General features: G+C 39.5%; 1 protein-coding gene across 1 annotated transcript in view; it reads right to left on the bottom strand.

Moving 5' to 3' along the window:
- The window catches only part of TNFSF4 (TNF superfamily member 4), a 33,597-nt gene extending 17,533 nt beyond the window's left edge, over positions 1-16,064 (bottom strand). The window contains exons 1-2 of the mRNA XM_087888796.1: positions 15,900-16,064; positions 3,236-3,278 (exon numbers count right to left, since the gene is read on the bottom strand). Coding sequence (XP_087744922.1) covers positions 3,236-3,278; positions 15,900-16,064 — 208 coding nt within the window. The remainder of the gene's footprint in view (positions 1-3,235; positions 3,279-15,899) is intronic.
- Between the last annotated feature and the right edge of the window lie 3,556 nt (positions 16,065-19,620).

Below are 19,620 nucleotides of genomic sequence, written 5' to 3'. Positions count from 1 at the left end.
CTGGAGGACAAGTGCCTCCTTCTTGGAGAACAGCATTTATTTCCCTGATTCCAAAGGAAGACCAAGATCATACTCAGCCAAAAAACTACAGGCCTATATCATTGTTAAATACAGATTACAAGATTTTTACTAAAATATTGGCAAATAGGATGATGCCAGTTATGCAACAAATGATTCACAATGACCAAACTGGTTTCATTAATAGGCGATATATGAGGAGTAATGTAAGACAAATAGTTAATATATTGGAGTATTTGGGAAAAAACAACCAGGTCCCTGCGGTGCTTATATTTTTAGATGCGGAAAAAGCGTTTGATCGATTGAACTGGAATTTTTTATTGAAAATAATTGAAAAGATGCAATTTGGAGAGTATTTTATACAATCTATTAAGGCAATATATCAGCAACAAACAGCACAAATAATATTTAATGGTAGTTTAGCGGAAACTTTTAATATAGAAAGGGGAACAAGACAAGGATGTCCTTTATCTCCATTATTGTTTATTTTGACTCTGGAATTTTTGTTGAATAAAATACGTAGTTCAGATAAAATAAGGGGAATTAAAATTAGGAATGAGGATTACAGGGTACGAGCATTCACAGATGACCTGGTTGTGACTTTGACCCAACCAATAAATTTGGTTATAGGTTTAATGGTTATAATTAACCAATACGGACAAGTCTCTGGATTTAAAATTAATGCAGGGAAAACAAAGATAATAATTAAAAATATGGTTACAAGTCAAAAAGAAGAAATTGAAAGGATATCAGGATTTGAATCAGTTAAGAAGGTTAAATATTTAGGGGTTTATATTACAACATCAAATGCGAAATTATATAAGTGTAATTATGTAGTACTGTGGCAAAAAATTCAGAAAGAGATGGAAAGTTGGAAAAAATTGCAATTATCATTGCTGGGAAGGATAGCTGCAGTAAAGATGAATATTTTGCCAAAGTTTTTATTTCTTTTCCAAATGATATCAATACTGAAAAAAGATGGAAATTTGAACGAATGGCAGAAGGGTATTACTAATTTTGTGTGGGCAGGAAAGAGACCAAGAATAAAACGAAAAATAATGCAAGATATATGTGAAAGAGGAGGTCTCAAAATGCTTAATTTAAGATTGTATTATGAGGCAGCTGTGCTCTTAGCAATTAGTGATTGGATTAATCTAACAGAAGAGAGAATATTGAATATTGAAGGGTATGATTTGTTATATGGATGGTGATTTGTTATATGGATGGCATGCATATTTACTATATGATAAAAAGATGGATAAGAATTTTAAAAGTCATATACTAAGAAATGCATTATTACGTGTATAGAAAAAGTATCAATATAAATTAAATAATAAATTACCTGTTTGGACAATACCTAGACATATGATAGAGAATATAAGTGTGGAGCAGAAACAAGATGTGACTACTTATAAAGAGCTTCTTATTCTGGAAAGAGGTATATTGCAATTAAAATCTTTAGAGGTATTAAAGGAAGAAAGGAAAATTCAAACCTGGTTTCAGTATGGGCAATTGTATACTAGGTGGAAAGAAGATCAGAAAATTGGCATTTTGCAAAATGAAGAAAACTTAATAAAACAAATTAGAGATCAAAATCCAGTGCATATTAAAGGGTTGTATAATGCACTGATAGAAATAGATTCAGAAACTGAGTTAGTGAAGGATTGTATGATAAAATGGGCACAAAACTTTGGGGAATCAATATCTATGGATGTATGGGAGAAAATATGGGTTAGAAATGTGAAGTTTACTCAAGCCCAAAATTGAAGAGAAAATTTCTACAAAATGTTTTATAGATGGCATTTAGATCCCCAAAAGTTAGCCTGTATGTACCCGAGTTTACAACCTACATGTTGGAGATGTAAATGTGATGATGCAACGTATTCTCATGTATGGTGGACATGTAAGAAAATTAAGGCATTTTGGATTAAGATATGGTGGATTATACAAAATATTCTTAAAAGGAAGATAAAATTTACTCCACAGTTGTTTTTATTGGGTATAATTGAAGGATGTACAGTTATAGAGACTAGTTTGATTTTGAATTTAATAACGGCAGTCAGACTTTTGGTGGCGCAATATTGGAAGAAGGAAGAAATACCTACTATTGAAGAATGGACATTAAAAGTAGCCAATTTGGCGGAGATGGCTAAAATTTCTGCATATTTGAAGGACCGTTCGAATGGAAGATATGTACTGGAATGGAGAAGATGGATTGACTATATACAAAACAAATCTGGGACTAAAAAGTTGCAAATAGCTTATGAATGAAATATTTAGATGATTTTTCTTTTTACTTTGATATTTTAGTACCTATGGCGGAGTTAAAGAGTAAGGGGAAGTTAAGAGCTTATAGTTAGTTTGCTTATGTTAGATTATGTTTGTTAAATGCAATACCCTGTATTTTGCTCTGGGAAGTCAGGGGGGTGGGAAGGAGAGGGGAAGGGGTGGGGGAAGGGGGGGAATTTGTTTGTAAAATATTTTAAAACTTTTCAATAAAAAAAAAAAGACTCTTCTGTTCCAGCAAGCCAGACTGGCCTAGTATGAATTTTAAAATGGGTGTATGTGTGTTTTAATTCACGGGCCAAATTTTTATACTCGATTTTAATTGGTTTTAAATTTTATAAATCTATGTGTTTTAATATGGCTGTACACTGCCCTGAGTCCTTCGGGAGAAGGGCGGTATAGAAATCTAATAAACTTAAACTTAAACTTAAACTTAAATGTAAAGAGGCCATCTACATTAAGATTGAACAGCCGTCTTTCAACTGAGGAGGAGGGATACGACACTACCTTATTTACAACACAGTCTTTTCAGCAGCTCCAAGGAGGTTCCACACCCATTTGTACTATTCAGGTGACCCTGAGGTCACAGAAAAATCTCCAAGTGACCTCAACAACTCTCAGAAAGAGTGCTAAAAACCAGATGACTACAAGGAATATAAATCCTTCCATCCTCCACCATTCAGTCAGAACTGAAGAAGTTTCTTGGATGAGAAGCGAAATATCTTCAAAGAAAAACAAAGTCCAATTGCCTTTTGAAAAAAGTGTCTTTGGGACTTTAAACTATTTCTGACCAAATTGGATTAGAGAAACATTATGGCCTGTGGTATCAAAGAGTCAACTGAAGGAGTTAGAAGGCAGGCTATCTGAAGCTCTGGCATGAACAGAACACAAGTTTGAAAAGAGAAACATGAAACGAATACTGCTAACTTACTGCTAGGTTTCACGTAGATCCACTGGGTCTGGGAACCTGGGCTCTAAAAACATAAAGGAACAAAACAAAACAGTATATTATGAAAAATATGTACAAACTCAAGGTGAAAATATAGGTCACATACTCCATATAAATTAAAACAGCATGGTAAGAATCATATGAAATCTTGATTATAATCACTGGATGCAGCTATTATTTGCAAATCATATACGAACATAAGAATAGCTCTACTGGATTAGGTCAAAACTCATCTTAATCCAGCATTTTCTCTCAGTAGCCAACATATGTCTTTAGGATACTCACAAGCAGAAGTTGAGACATTCCCCTTTCTCACCATTGTTTCCTGAAGCTGGTACAATATTTGGAGGCATGCTTTCTCCAATTCAGGGATAATATAACTCTTCCAAAGAAATAATGTAGCATTCAATGGATCTGATTTATTCAGTTAGGTTTTAAAGCTATCCAAACTAAACCACAATCCAGATGGTCTTACTAGCCTTATTGTACTTATTAATATTTATTACAAATGTTTTGAAGATGAACTGCTTCAGCCATTAAAGGATATAATTAATGATATATTACAGGAGGGAAAGATACCTCAAATGTAGAAAGAAGCCAATATTGTGTTGCTACTAAAGGAAGGTCAAGATGCTATGAAGATAAAGAATTACAGACCAATCTCATTAAATAATGACTATAAACTCTTTGCTGCAGTTTTGACAGAAAGACTAAAGAAGATTTTACAGGCAAGATATTCATGAAGACCAATCTGGCTTTCTGCCAAAAAGACAACTAAGGGATAATGTGAGGACTGTTTTGCATATTATTGAATATTTACAATATAGTGAGAAACAGGCAGCTCTAATATTCTTAGATTTGGGCTTTTATGTTTAAAGTGCTGGAAAAAATGGACTTTGGAGAGAATTTTATTCAAGGGGTCAAAACTGTTTATATGTCACAGCAAGCAAAAATTATTATTAATGGTAATTTAACTAATTCATGTGAAATTCAAAAGGGTACAAGATAAGGATGCCCCTTGTCTCCTTTGTTGTTTATTTTGGTGTTGGAAGTTTTGAATAGAATTATCAGGCAAAATGAGAAAATAACAGGTATAAGCAGTAGTGGGTTTCAATTTTGGCTGCTACTGGTTCACTCATGGGTGCACGTGCGCTCGTGCACATGACGCTTCTGCACATGCAGAGATGTCCGGGCAGGTGGGCAGAGCCTCCTGTTGCTACCAGTTCCCCTGATCCGGGGCGAACCGGTAGCAACCCACCTCTGGGTATAAGTATCAAGAAGGAAGTTTATAAATTGAGGGCATTTGCTGATGATTTGGTTATATTCTTGCAAGACCCTAAAAATAATATAGAATATTTGGTGAGGAAATTAAATGAGTTTGGGGTTTTAGCGGGTTTTAAAATAAACAATCAGAAAACAACAATGCTGATTAAGAATATGACCTAACAGGATTGTGATATACTGTATTGAGAAAAATGTCTGGTTTCAGAGTCAAGAAAAAGGTAAAATATTTGGAGGTTATATTGACAAACACAAAACTGTTTCAAAATAATTATGTGCCTCTCTGGAATGATATTAAAAAGGACTTATTAAGATGGGATAAACTGCATTTATCACTATTGAGTAGCCTTTCTGTAATTAAGGTGAATGTCTTACCAAAGATGCTTTTTTTGTTTCAGACATTACCAATACTTGCAACAAGAGCCTTGGTTGCACCGCAGACTAATGTACTGTTAAGTAACACCAGCTGCCTGCAATTACTGCAAGTTCAAATCTCATCAGGCTCAAGGTTGACTCAGCCTTCCATCCTTTCAAGATAGGTAAAATGAGGATCCGGTTTGTGGGGGCAATAAGCTGACTTTGTATAAAAAAGAACACCGCTTGGGGGGGGGTGAAAGCCCTACTAAGCAGGTATATACAAAAAGGCTATTGCTTAACGCATTGTAAGCCGCCCTGAGTCTCTGGAGAAGGGCGGCATATAAATCAAACCAATAAATAAATAAATAAATAACTGATACTCCCATTAAACAATGGTAGAAGGATATTTCGAAGTTTATATGGCAAGATAAACAAGAATTAGATACTGCAAGAAGTTAAGGAAAGAGGGGTTTGGGTTTACCAGATTTGAAACTGTATTTTGATGCTTGTTGTTTGGTCTGGCTAAAACAGTGGGAGAACCTCCAGAATAAGAAGCTACTTGATTCCTCCCTCCCTCCCTTTTTCCCTTTTCTTCTTTTTCCTTCCCTCTTCATTCCCCTTTCTTCTTCCTTCCCATCTTCCCTTCTTTTTCCTTCCTTGCTCTCTTCCCATCTTCCCTTCTTTTTCTTTGCCTTTCCTCTTTGCCTTTCTCCTTTCCTGTCCCTTCTTGGATGCTCAAATGCAAAAGGGGAAACATTTCTCGACACCTCCTTGCCTTGTGATCAAATGCCACTAGTTTTGCTAGTAGTTTGTTTTGCTAGACCTCTGCCAGCAAAAATGAAGCTTGGGAGGGGTGTATGTGGCCCCCGCGGGCCCCCCAGGCTCCATTTTTTACTGGGATGGCCTCCTGCAGCCCTCTGCCAGTGAAAATGGAGCCCGGGGGGGGGAGCTCCATTTTTGCTGGCAAAGATTTGCAGGAGGCTGTCGCGACCAAAAATGGAGCCTGGGAGGGCCATGTGTGGCCCTCCCGAGCTCTGTTTTCACTGGCAGAGGCACTGTAGGCCAATCCTTAGCTATCTCAGCACCCCATGGGCCAGATCCGGCCCATGGGCCTTGAGTTTGACACCCCTGTTATAGACAGACTGAAAGCTTTCCCTTAGATAAAAATTTTATGTTGATAAAATCAGTTACGTATAGGATCACAAGATGAAACTATCATTCAACAACCATAGCAGTAGCCATTCTTCAAGTGACTACTACTACCCCCTGAAGATCCACAGACAGCAATTGCTTGACAAAGTGCTTTGTCAAGCAATTGGGAAACATAATCCCTCTCAAACCCATCAGACTGAATCCTAATCAGATTTTTTTTACTGACTGGCAGATTCTTTGGTATCGGTTTAGTTTGTTCATTCTTATCCAGCACATTATGCAACTCAGACAAGATTCTAAAATATTGGCAGTTTTTTTAATTTATTAACTTATCAAGAGTAATAGAAATTTGTGTCATCATCATCTTAACAACCCTTCCTATTAGTGCTCTAGATTACTTCATATGTGTACACATAAATACATAAAGGGCTGGGCAGACTTATTTCAGATATCTAGCTTAAGGCAGAGCAAGAACACCGATTAAAATCTAACATGGTCAGAAATTTAGTGGCCCTGTAGAAATCCAATCAGCCTCTGTATATTATATACTATGACTATATTATTTATATTCATATAATCACACTTTGATGTACAAACAGAGATACAGAAAGAAAATTGACTGTCACATTGTGTGCTAAAGCATAACATAACCATGGTTGAATAAATAAAACACAATTAGTTGGGTTTACACCTCACTGACAATTCATAAGCCATGCTTTATAATAATAAATGACTGCAACCTATTTTGGAAACTATGGTCAAAGAACAGATACAGATTAACAGAGTTGGAAGGGACCTTGTAGGTCCAACCCTCCACCCAAGCATATCCTATACCATTTTTGACAGATGCCAATCCAGTCTCTTCTTGAACGCTTCCAGTGATAAAGCTCCCACAACTACTGAAGGCAAGCTGTTCCATTGGTTGACTGCTCTTACTGTCAGAAAATTTCTCCTTATTTCCAGGTTGAATCTCTCCCTGTTCAGTTTCCATCCATTATTTCTTGTCTGGCCTTCAGGTGCTTTGGAAAAAAGCTTGACCCACTCCTCTCTGTGGCAGCCCCCTCAAGTATTGGAAGATGGCTATGATGTCTCCCCTGGTCCTCCTCTTCACTAGACTAGCCATGCCCAGTTCCTGTAACCGTGCTTCATATGTTTTAGTCTCCAGTCCCCTAATCATCCTGGTTGCTCTCCTCTGCACTTCTAGAATCTCAACATCTTTTTTATAGTGTGGTAACCAAAACTGGATGCAGTACTCCAGGTGTGGTTTTACTAGGGCTTTATAGAGTGATATTAGTACCTCACTTGATCTTGATTGTATCCCTCTGTTAATGCAATTTAGGATTGCATTGGCTTTTTTGGCTGCCGCTGCACACTGCTGGATCATATTTAGCTGGTTGTCCACTAAGACTCCAAGATCCCTCTCACAGTCACTGCTATTAAGCCTGGTTTCACCCAATTTATATGTGTACTTTGGGTTTTTCTCACCTAAGTGTAGGACTTTACTTTTCTCTACATTGAATTTCATTTTGTTAGATAGGGCCCAGTGTTCAAGTCTGTTAAGATCCATCTGGATGTTGAGCCTATTTTCTAGGGTTTTAGCTATTCCTCCCAGCTTACTATCATCTGCAAATATGGTAAGTTCCCCTTCTATTCCCTCATCTAAGTTGTTTATGAAGATATTGAAGAGTACTGGGCCTAAGATGGAACCTTGTGGTTCAGCAACACATTCAACAAAGTAGACCACAACCTACTTCTTGGTAAGCTAGAAAAAAGTGGGATAGATAGCATCACCACCAGATGGATTTGTAACTGGCTGACAAACTGTACTCAATGAGTAGTCCTCAATGGGTCTACATCTACATGGAGGGAAGTAAGCAGTGGGGTACCACAAGGTCCCAACTCCAGCTGGCTTTGGTCCATGCCCTTCCAACACCTGGTAGAGAGTCCTTGGCTCCCATGAGAAAGAATGTTATTTTGGCTACACATCCCCCAACTCTCTCTACCTCCCCCCCCCTTATGTTCCCACAGCTCCACCCGGCCTCACTGTGGCAGTCCTGAAGATGCTCCCAAAATGGCTTCAGGGCTGACAGGTGGATTATCAAAGGGCAATTAGAGTCTGCCTAATTTTGCATACAATATAACAAAATTTGGCCAATTGACAAATGCAAAGTTACTGATTTATAAAAAAATATGATGGGGGTACTAACTTGGTACTTATACAGGCTTATCCTGGAGATATTGTAGGTTCAGCTGCAGAGCACCACAAGTATCATGATAAAGTGAGTCAAAGTTATGTTTTCACTATACTGTAGACCAGGGGTGTCAAACTGGATTTCATCATCAGGGTTGTGTTTGACCTCGGCTGGCCGGTGTGTGTGTGTGTGTGTGTGTGTGTGTGTGTGTGTGTGTGTGTGTGTGTGTGTTGGGGTGTGTGTGTTTGTTGGGGTGTGTGTGTGTGGTCATGGTGGCTGTGGCGATGGTGGGCATGGCCATGGTAGGCATTTGACACTGGCTCAAGATGCATTTTTCCCCTTCTCTTCCTTCTTTCCACAGTTCTTTACTATAACCATTTTCCTATTTCCTCTACCAGATATTACTGGTAAACATTTATTACTTACTAGCTGGATACCTGTGCTCTGCTACGAAACTATGTAATCAAGCTTGATAAATCAACACTTACAGCTTGAAAATTAATGAGTAGTTACGATCGGCCTCTCCCTCACTTTTCTCCCTCAGGCTTGCCCCACAGAAACTTCTCCTAGCTCACCCCCTTCTCTCCCTCAGGCTGGGCCCATTGATCCTTTCCTATCCCCTTCTCTCTCTCAGGCTTGCCCCACAGAAGCCTCTCCTATCTTATCCCCTTCTTTCCTCAGGCTTGCCCCACAGAAGCCTCTCCTCTCCCCCTTCTCTCAGTCAGGCTGGCCCCATTGATTCTCTCCTATTGTAATGATTGCCTCTCCTTCCAACTTAAGAAAGTAAAAACTCTTGAAATGTGGTTGTTCAAAAGGAACCTTTTATTAAGCAGAAGTGATAACAACCCAGTTAAAGCAAGATCTGAATACCCTCAGTCAAGACAAGTAGGATTAAAGCAGTAGAGACCCCTCCCTTTAAGTCAGATTGCAGATTTTAGCAAAGTGTGAAGATGTTTTCTTTACTAGTTTCCCTGAGAACCCGAACAAACATGCATTCACACCGTTATCCTTTAAAGTGAAACAACCCACATGGCTATCATAAACATTCCTCCACATAAAGAGGATCTCAGGGCTCTTTGGCACCAGGATATAGGTTGTAAAGTATCTGTTGTCACAGGCAATGCTAGTAAATTGAATCCAAGTCTCCCCCTTCTTCCAACTGAATGGCAGTATCACTTTTAGGGAACTGACACCTATCCCCTTCTCTCCCTTAGGCTTGCCCCACAGAGGCCTCTCCTATCTTATCCCCTTCTCTCCCTCAGGCTGGTCCCATTGATCCTCTCCTATCCCCTTCTCCAGTGGTGAAATGCTCCAAATTCTGCTACCAGTTCACTGCACGTGCGCATACAGTGCATGTCAAATGTGCGTTTTGGGCATAGGCACACCACAGGCGCTAGCATGCAGTGCTGAAAAAGGAGGCTTTTTAAGGTAAGTAGAACAGCAAGGGGGGAACAGCTGTGCCCTGTGATTTAGATTCACTAGAAAGCAGGATTATAAATAGTGCGGCACAGCTGATCATAGGAAATACCGGTTCATCTGCACCGGTAGCATTTTTTTACTACTGGTTCGCCCGAACCGGTAGCTTTTATTACTACCGAATTGGCTGAACATGTAGCTTTTATTACTACTGGTTCAGGAGAACCAGTCCAAACTGGTAGCATTTCACCCCTGCCCTTCTCTCCCTCAGGCTTGCCCCTATCTTATCCCCTTCTCTCCCTTTCAGGTGAGAAGGCAGAGTAGAATGTCTAAACTCCCAGCCCACAGCCAGATGAGTCACGTGCTGGCCACACCCACACCCAAGTTGCAGTTGGAACAGAGTTCTTTTCAGGTGGGGAGAGGGAGTAGAATGTCTAACTCCTTAGCATCAGAGCATGTTAATAATAATATAAGAAATACTAATGATCTGATGATTATTTCGAAAAATCCTTTCTTAGCGAGCACCTAGAAGCCAAATGGAACATACGTGCCAAATTTCAAGTTTGTAGGCTTTATGGTTCTGGAGATTTCGTGATAATGGGTGAGTGGTATTTTGCTTTTATATATATATAGATTCTTCATAATCCACTAAACTTTTTATTTTGAAATTTATTCCCCATTGTTTAATAGTAAATTGCTTTTCCAGGCAGAAAAGCTATTTATACTATTGTATTTTTATTATTCAACTAGGTGCATGCCTGCCTTTGCAAGCTGGTCATGGGGACCACCGGGAAGGCTGTGTTGAACTTGCCTTCCAAGGTCCAGTCCCACATCCAGCCCTTGATGGGAGACATGCCACTTCTGGCCTGGCCTGGGCAGTGGATGGGCAGCCAGCCCTTGGGGGAGACACAGCTGCTGTGCTGGGACCAAGAGAGGCAGTGGTGGCAGCACTGCATGTGCAGTCCCAGGACATCCGCCCTCTCTCCTGGAGCGCCACTGCCACCCCAGAGTTTGCCTTTGCCTCTGCAGCCCACTGGCCCCTCTTGCCCTTCTCTTTCTGGGTGCAGTGCTTCTGCTTGTTGGGCCACTTCCCCGAAGCTGGCAGCTCTGCAGCCAGCTGCTTTGCTTTTTCCCTCTTGAGGCTCACAGGAGGCTTGTGCAACAGCAACAGCATGGGAGAGGCAGGCCCCATGCTCGTGCTTGTTCGGTGCAGCTGCAGGCAAGCCAAGAGACAGTGGGACAAAGGGGCTGGTGCATTGGGATTGCCTCTGCCTCCCCCATATCTCTGCCTCCACTTTCTGCTGGTGCCACCACGCAAGCCTCCCATGAGGAAAAAGAGGGAAAAAGCAAAGCAACTGTCTGCAGAGCTGCCAGCTTTGGAAAGTGGCCCAACAGGCAGAAGCGCCACACCCAGAAAGAGACGGGCAAAAGTCATTCTACACTGAAGCAGAGGCATTCTGAGCCTTCAGCATATCCCAGGATTGCAACGCTGAAGGTTCAGAATGGAGCCGTTTCATGAAAGGCAGGAAAATGGGGAGGGGGGTTTTCCTGCCTGTCACCCATTCCTGAAGCTCAGCACAGACTGAGGGAAGAATGGTAGGCAGGAAAATCTCCCTCCCCATTTTCCTGCCATTCATGACAAGGACTGACTGGGAGGGGAGGGGCCGGGTGAGGTGTCCCTCGATGTGAGTGATGTTGAGTGGCCATGCCCTCCCAGTCACATGACTACCACCAAGCCATGCCCACCAAGCCATGACCACAGAACCGATGGCAAAATAATTTAGATTTCACCACTGCCAGAACTAGTCCAATGGCCTTGAGTTTGACACCTGTGCTGTAGACTGTTAAGTGTTCAATACCATTAGATTGTACAATCTAAAATTGTACAAACCTTACTTAATTAAAAATACTTTCTTAATAAAAATACTAATATTTTTTTTTTTTTAAATTTGATTTATATGCCGCCCTTCTCCGGAGACTCAGGGCGGCTTACAGTGAATTTGAGCTTTCAATGAGTTTTAATCTTTTTGCCCATCTTGTAAAAAAACACAAAATCTTTGTAGCACAATAAAATGAAGTGCATTCTAAAACTGACATTGGAAAATTTGTTGATTGTAAACGAAGTACAGTAATCCATGACTTACAACATTTAACGACCATTCGAAGTTACAACAGCACTGAAAAAAGTGACATGCCCCTTTTTCACACTTGCAAATATTTTCACTTATAATCATACAATCCCTGTGATCAAGTGATCAAAATTTGGATCCTTGGAAACATGGATGTATTTATGATGGGTTACAGTGTCTTGGGGTTATGTTTTGAGAACTTCAGAGAAGCAAAGTCAATGGGGAAGCCAGATTTACTTAACAACCATGCTACTAACTTAACAAATGCAATGATTCACTTAATAACTGTGGCAAGAAAGGTCATAAAATGGGGCAAAATTCTCTTAACAATTATCTTGCTTAGCAATGGAAATTTTGGGCTCAAGTGTGGTTGTAAATCGAGGTCTACCTGTATGAACCAAGTGTGATACGTCTATGAACACACTAAGTGCAACAGAAGCATAATTTCCAAATCACAGGAAGTAATCATCCCATTCTATTATGCGCTTATGCACTCCAACCCATCTTGAGCATAGGGTCCCATGTTCTGAGAAATTGGAACAAGCTCAGAAAAGAGAAGCAAAGGTCATCAGAGGAATAAAAACTACAAGTCAATGAAGGGAAACTGAACCTTGATAAAAGTGCTAAGCATTCATTAAATACCTGAAAAGGTCCTATCTGTCATGTTATACAGCGAAGGACATAATGATGCATTTAGATTACAGTACAGTACAGGAAAGTAGCATGTTAGAAAAAAAATCCTATCAAAAGAATCACTTCAATAGTGAAACCAATAGACAGCTTCAATTTTATTATTTTATTATTTTATTTATCATATTTAGGGACCACCCATCTCCCTCATAGAGCAACTCTGAGCAATTGTATTTTAGACTTGAAGCCTTAAATGACTCCTTCCAACTCTATAGCAATATATGATCATTTTAAAATATAATTAATATATATTTTTTATTTGATTTATATGCCGCCCTTCTCCGGAGACTCAGGGTGGCTTACAATGCGTTAAGCAATGGCCTTCATACTTTTGTATATTTATACAAAGTCAGCTTATTGCCCCCACAAACTGGGTCCTCATTTCACCTACCTTAGAAAGGATGGAAGGCTGAGTCAACCTTGAGCCTGGTGAGATTCGAATTTACAGTAATTGCAGACAGCTGGTGTTAATCACAATGCTATCAGTTTGCTGAGCCACCAGGCCCACCAGGCCCATTATTTCTTAATGTTGCACATGCTATCACCACAGACTTAATACTCCACCTTCTTTACGTCACTTAAGTAAATGTTCTTGCATTGTTGAACCTTCAGTAAACAGTGATAATCAACTCTAAATTCTGGCAAAGAGTTTCAAACATTATGATTGTTAGAAACAGTTTGAAATTATCTGAATCCCAAGCAAAGAAATAGGGGGCAGCCATGAAATGCCAGGGCAAAAATTGCATCCTCGAATGGTGCTTAAAACCATACAAAATTGAATTTAAAAAAAAATTAAAATGTTTTTTAAAAAGCAAAAATAATACCACCATATTTCAGAGTTTCTGGGATGAGATTGTCAGCATTGTCGTAAGACACTTCAATGGTCATATGGCCAGCATGACTATATACCAAGGTGCCACTTATTTATCTACTTGCATTTTCATGATTTTGAACTGCTAGGTTTGCAGGAACTGGGGCAAGTAACAGGAACTCACCCTGTTACACAACACTTGACAAGCTCAGCATCTTTAACCACTTGTTGTGGTTGGCCAGAACCACTTGTTGTGTTGGCCAGAACCAACACAATGTTTTCAGTTTTTAAAAAAGGTAATTATATTGCTCTTAGGAGTGAAGTGCATAACCCATATTTTGGTTCACATTTAATGGTGAAAACCCCCATCTTAGATATCTAATGAATTAAACCAACTTGTTTAATTTCTTGAGTCATCCCACAACTAAGGATTAGATAAGCAGCTAAATTCCTCTTGAAAAGAAAACGGCTCAACTTATCAGGAGGGCTTTAAAGTAAAATTGAGGGGGGAGAGCGACCAGTCTTTAGGATCTCCAGGACCTAATTCCAAGCAAAAACCCCTAGAAAGCAAGGCAAATAAAGAAGTAAGCAGGGATGGGAAGGAAGACAAACTCAAATACCAAATAGGAGACATGGGAAGCATACCTAGAGTCAGGCATAAAGATCTCAAGTGCTTATATACAAATGCACAAAGTCTGGGGAACAAACAGTGAACTTGAACTATTAATATACGAAGGTAGATACGACATAGTTGGAATAACAGAAGCTTGGTGGGAAAAAACCCACGACTGGAACATACTGATAGAAGTATACAAACTCTTCAAAAAACCCAGACCCCATAAAAGAGGAGGTGGAGTTCCACTGTATGTAACAAAACACTATATTGCTACAGAATTGCATGAAAAACAATGAAAAACAACACATGCCTGGACCTGTAGATATAGAAATACCTTTAGAACATGCTATTTTATTTCTTTCTTATATCTCACCAGATATCAGTTAAAGGTGGGTGGATTTTACCACAAAGAAACTGAAGTGAGCAAATGTAGTTTATCTTTGGTTGTCTCAGAATATTTTTCTGTGCATTCTCTGGTCCATAGCTGTCATTTTGAAACCATTTATATTACACAGTGTGCTATTGTCTCTATAATAGCTACCACTGGGATGGATGACATTATAGAAGTACATAGGATATGAGAAAAAACTGTGGTGGTTTGACTGTACATTATATCTAATGTATTTTAATTTATGTCCACTGTTACAAAATATTATGTCTCATGTTGATGCTATTGTAACAGTTTAATGGTATCTTGTGGTAAATGTCTTTTTGTTTGTTTGTTTATAAATTAACTCATTTTGCTTTTATAGAATATAAGTAATTATATTGGTAAATGTTGTCTTATAAAGCCAATATATCTCTTGTGATTCTGTCTTGATTTTAAAGTTTTCTATGATCAGCAGATGATAAGATCTTTATATCTTTCCTCCCTACCCCTCCTTTTTCTTTCTTTTCTTTTCTCGTTAGCAGACTTCCATTTATGGGAATAACTGGATACATTGGCTCTTCTCCAATATACAAAGGCTATATCCCAAATTTATCTTGCTTATAGGGTTTGTCAAAGTACAAATATGGGGATTAATTTTGTCACTTTGGCACCAGTTTACCTAGCTAAATATTTAGTGCTAACCTTAAAAATGAGGCTGACATTGCCTCTTTTTATTGAAAATAATTCTTGTTAAAGGTACATTGTAGAAGCATTTCTCCTTGTTTTAGAGATGCATCAATATAACTCAATGTATCAGACCATTTTTAATAATTTTTAGCAACAAGAATGAAATTATATTATGATATCTCAAGATTACAAAATTTGACATTATCACTGGATCCAAACATTATTGTATCTTGAAAGTTGTTTTTGACATCTACCAGTGGTCTTTGGCAAGATATACTTGTCAGTAAATAGGAAAAAACTAAAATTGAATTAACTGGTAATAGGTGGTTCTTGAGATATATGTAAGACTAAATGTTTGAGTGTGAGAGTGTGTGTGTGTATAACAAAAGAAAAAAGCCAAGTTGTGAAAAGGTTGTAATATTTCTTAAAAGCATGTCAAGAAACACATCAAAGCTGAATAGTCTCATAATAACTGAAGGAATATCACAGATTTGTTTTGTCTCAAGAGCTTATGCTGCAAGCAAGATTCTAATAGCTGTTTAAAGATGTTTTATATAGCTAAACCACATAATTTAATTAATTTAATTTAATTTAATTTATCACATTTCTATGCCGCCCAACTCCCAAGGGACTCTATTAAACCATAGTTTTTTGTATACCTGTTGTTTCATGGCAATGTCCCCTTATCTCATATTGCACAAATGGATAAATGGATAAAGTGGCACTTTTTAGCCATTTTAAGAGTAAGCTTTGTTACCTTCAAGAAACACGATGTGACTGAAGAATAGTTCTATAATTTGAAAAATATGCTAATTTACCTACAGAGCATCATTCCTTAAAAAGACCAACAAAGTAAAACCAACTTGATTTCTGCCAGGAAAAGCCTTAAGTCCTACATGAATGCATCCTGAGCCATAGCACTGGGAAGCTTTTGTGTAGACTTACCCGAAAATGGAACAAACCAAAAAGGATCAAGCAGACAAGTAAGACTATCCAATGTGCAATTATGGTCCCAACATACAGTGAGATTCGTTTCCTTTGTTTTCCATTCTCACTCTCTATAGGTATTTTTTTCATTTTTATGTCCTCCATCTCCACTTGTTCCTCCATATAACGCTTTCAAATTTCTGACTTCCAACAGGAAATCAACCTCTGCCAAGAAAAATAATCGCTACTGAAGCCAAAAATCTGTGAAGACAGCTATTAAATACTATTAGGAGTGTATAAACACAATATGTAGACAGAGATAGGGGACTTCTTGTGACTAATCTAAAATTTCCCTTTTCTTTCTTTCTGTGGGTGATTATGATAGTTGATATTAAATTTATCCCAACTCATTTTAATGAAGATGTTTCAACTGGCCCTTATTAAACTGTCAAAAATGAAGTTATCAGAATTATCTAGGAATTTCCTTCACTTGAACTACCTCTGGGAAAATCCCTCATAAAGTCAAATTAGGATTTAAAGTTTCACTTTTTTTCAATAGCCTTTTGTTTCAATAGAAACAAAAATATTGTAAGTTTCAGGCAGTACAAACATTTATCCTGATGAATACTGTACAAATGGTGGATTCTAAAATAATCTTTTCTAAATTCTGATTCATACAAGTCACAGATTCCTTAAGCAACATTATTCAACTAGTTCCATCTAATCTATAGTTTATGGGATTTGTCAACATAACTATAATCCATTTCCCAAAACATACATCTATACCAGTGAATACTCAAGCATTTTTATAACCATGCACAAGTATAACCAAAGCACTAGGATATTTCATCCCTAAGCACAGCAAATCTCTCATAAAGCACATCATACCATCCTAATATATATTTTTTTCTTCAAGTATTCTATGAATGAGCCATTTGTGGCTTATTTCATAAACCATGGCTAATTAAACCACTGAATAGAGTGTATTGGACAATATATATTACATACTATTATGGTATTAATAATAGTATTAAGATAATATAATTAATTCATAGAATATTCATATTATATATACTGTATATTATATACTATACTATATTATTCATATTCATACAATCACACTTTGATGTACAAACACAGATACAGAAAGAAAATTGGCTGTCACATTGTATGCTAAAGCATAATATAACCATGGTTGAATAAATAAAATACAATTCATAAGCCATGCTTTATAATAATAAATGACTGCAACCTATTTTGGAAATTATGGTCAAAGAACAGATACAGATTAACAGAGTTGGAAGGGACCTTGTAGGTCCAACCCTCCACCCAAGCATATCCTATACCATTTTTGACAGATGCCAATCCAGTCTCTTCTTGAACGCTTCCAGTGATAAAGCTCCCACAACTACTGAAGGCAAGCTGTTCCATTGGTTGATTGCTCTCACTGTCGGAAAATTTCTCCTTATTTCCAGGTTGAATCTCTCCCTGTTCAGTTTCTTGTCTGGCCTTCAGGTGCTTTGGAAAAAAGCTTGACCCCCTCCTCTCTGTGGCAGCCCCTCAAGTATTGGAAGATGGCTATGATGTCTCCCCTGGTCCTCTTCTTCGCTAAACTAGCCATGCCCAGTTCCTGTAACTGTGCTTCATATGTTTTAGTCTCCAGTCCCCTAATCATCCTGGTTGCTCTCCTCTGCACAGACCCGTTCGGGCAAACTGGTAGCAGACATTTGGCCTGGGTCACCAAACCGGTAGCGTCCGCTGGTTAACCATGCCCCCAAACTGGTCACCCGGTTGCCGCTCGCTCACCCCACCCAGCCCAGTCTCTGCTCTGTAGCTTGCCTGCCAGAAACGCTACACCCCAACTGAGCAGCCCTGATCTGCCTGCCAGGTAAGCCTGCGAGTTGTGGTTTAGCTAGCTGCCCCTGCCCTCCCACCATCCCAGCCTGCCTCCCCTACTTCATTCCCTGCAGCCTGCAGCCCTGACATGCTTGCCTGTCTTCCATGCAGCCTTCCCAGCATCCCCATGGCCAGCTTACAGGCAGGCAAGCAGAAGGCTGCATGGAAGGCAGGTAAGCATGTCAGAGCCGCCCAGCTGTAGGGAAGAGAGCTAGCAGCCTATTCCCTTCCACGCAGCCCTGCCATACTTGCCTGCCTTCCACACTGCCTTCCTGGTGCTTCCCCATACCCACTTGCCTTCTGAGGTCGGTGTCCAGCCCGGCCTGGCTAGTGGGTGGGTGGGCTGCCCTTGGTAGAGATGCAGCCACTGCACTGGGGCTGAGAGGGGTGGCGGTGGTGCTCCGGGAGGGCGGGTGGATCTCCCAGGTCTGCACATGCAGTGCGCATGTGCAGCAGCCCCGGGACATCTGCCTGCCCTCCCAAAGCAACGCCATGGTGCTGCTGTTCACTTTCTTCCTTCTCCTGCCATGAAACGAAAGTGAACAGCGGTGTCATGGCAGTGCTTCAGGAGGGCAGGCACACCACATGTGCAGCACCAGGATATCCACCTGCCTTCCCAGAGCACCACTGCGCCGCCATTTGCTTTCTTCTTTCTCCCACCGCAAAACGAACGCAAATGCCGCCGCCACAGCGGTGCTTCGGGGGGGCAGGCACACCACATGTGCAGCACCAGGATATCCACCTGCCCTCCCAAACACCACCACCGCTGTCACTGTCCCTTTCAACCTCAGAGCAGCAGATGCATCTCCACCAAGGGCTGCATGCCGTCAGCTTTACCAACGCGCTGGCTCCGTTGGGATGATGGGCATGCTGAATACACTGGTGGAGGATCTAGAAGGTAAGGCCGACTCTGGCAGTGGTGGGGGCGGGAGACCCGCTGCGCTCGGCCAAGGAGCTGCCTTGGGGGGACATGGCGAGGTGTCATTTTGGGTGAGAAGAAAGGAAGAAAGAGGAAGGAAAGGAGCGAGAAAGAGAGAGAAAAGAAAGAGAGAGAGAGAGAGAGAAGAAAGAGAAAGAGAGAAAGAAAGAAAGAGAAAGAGAGAAAGAAAAAGGGAGAGAGAGACAAGAAAGAAAGAAAGAAAGAAAGAAAGAAAGAGAGAGAGAGAGAGAGAGAGAGAAAGAAAGAAAGAGAAAGAGAAAGAAAGAAAGAGGAAGGAAGGAAGAAAGAGAGAGAGAGAGAAAAGAAAGAAAGAGAAAGAAAGAAAGAAAGAAAGAAAGAAAGAAAGAAAGAAAGGAAGGAAGGAAGGAAGGAAGGAAGAAAGAAAGAAAGAAAGAAAGAAAGAAAGAAAGAAAGAAAGAAAGAAAGAAAGAAAGAAAGAAAGAAAGAAAGAGGAAGGCAGAGATAGTCGTTGACTTATGACCACAATTGAGCCCAAAATTTTGGTTATTAAGCAAGAGCATTGTTAAGTGAGTTTCACCACATTTTACTCAATCCATGACATCTCCTGGCTCTAACAGCAACTGACGTGAGTGATGTCAAGTCTATAAATTAAATGGCAACAAAGAGTTGGAATTTTCTGCATCTCCTTTCTGCCATGTAGTGCCTGTTGCACCCAAAGCATTTTATTTATTTATTTATTTATTTATTTATTTATTTATTTATTTATTTATTTATTTATTTCATCAAGCATGTATTAGATAACACATATAAGTATAAACATAATTATGAATAATGAAATGGATATGAATAAAAAGGAACATTAGGACAGGGATGGTAGGCACCCTTAAAGATCTGATCGATCTCTCTCTCTCTCCATTATGAAGATATAAGTAACTATGTTGT

The sequence above is a fragment of the Pantherophis guttatus genome, chromosome 3, assembly GCF_059756535.1.
Source record: "Pantherophis guttatus breed Tessera chromosome 3, ASM5975653v1, whole genome shotgun sequence".
Taxonomy (NCBI): domain Eukaryota; kingdom Metazoa; phylum Chordata; class Lepidosauria; order Squamata; family Colubridae; genus Pantherophis; species Pantherophis guttatus.
Note: the sequence above shows the minus strand (reverse complement) of the source record. Positions and strands in the feature narration are given on the sequence as shown.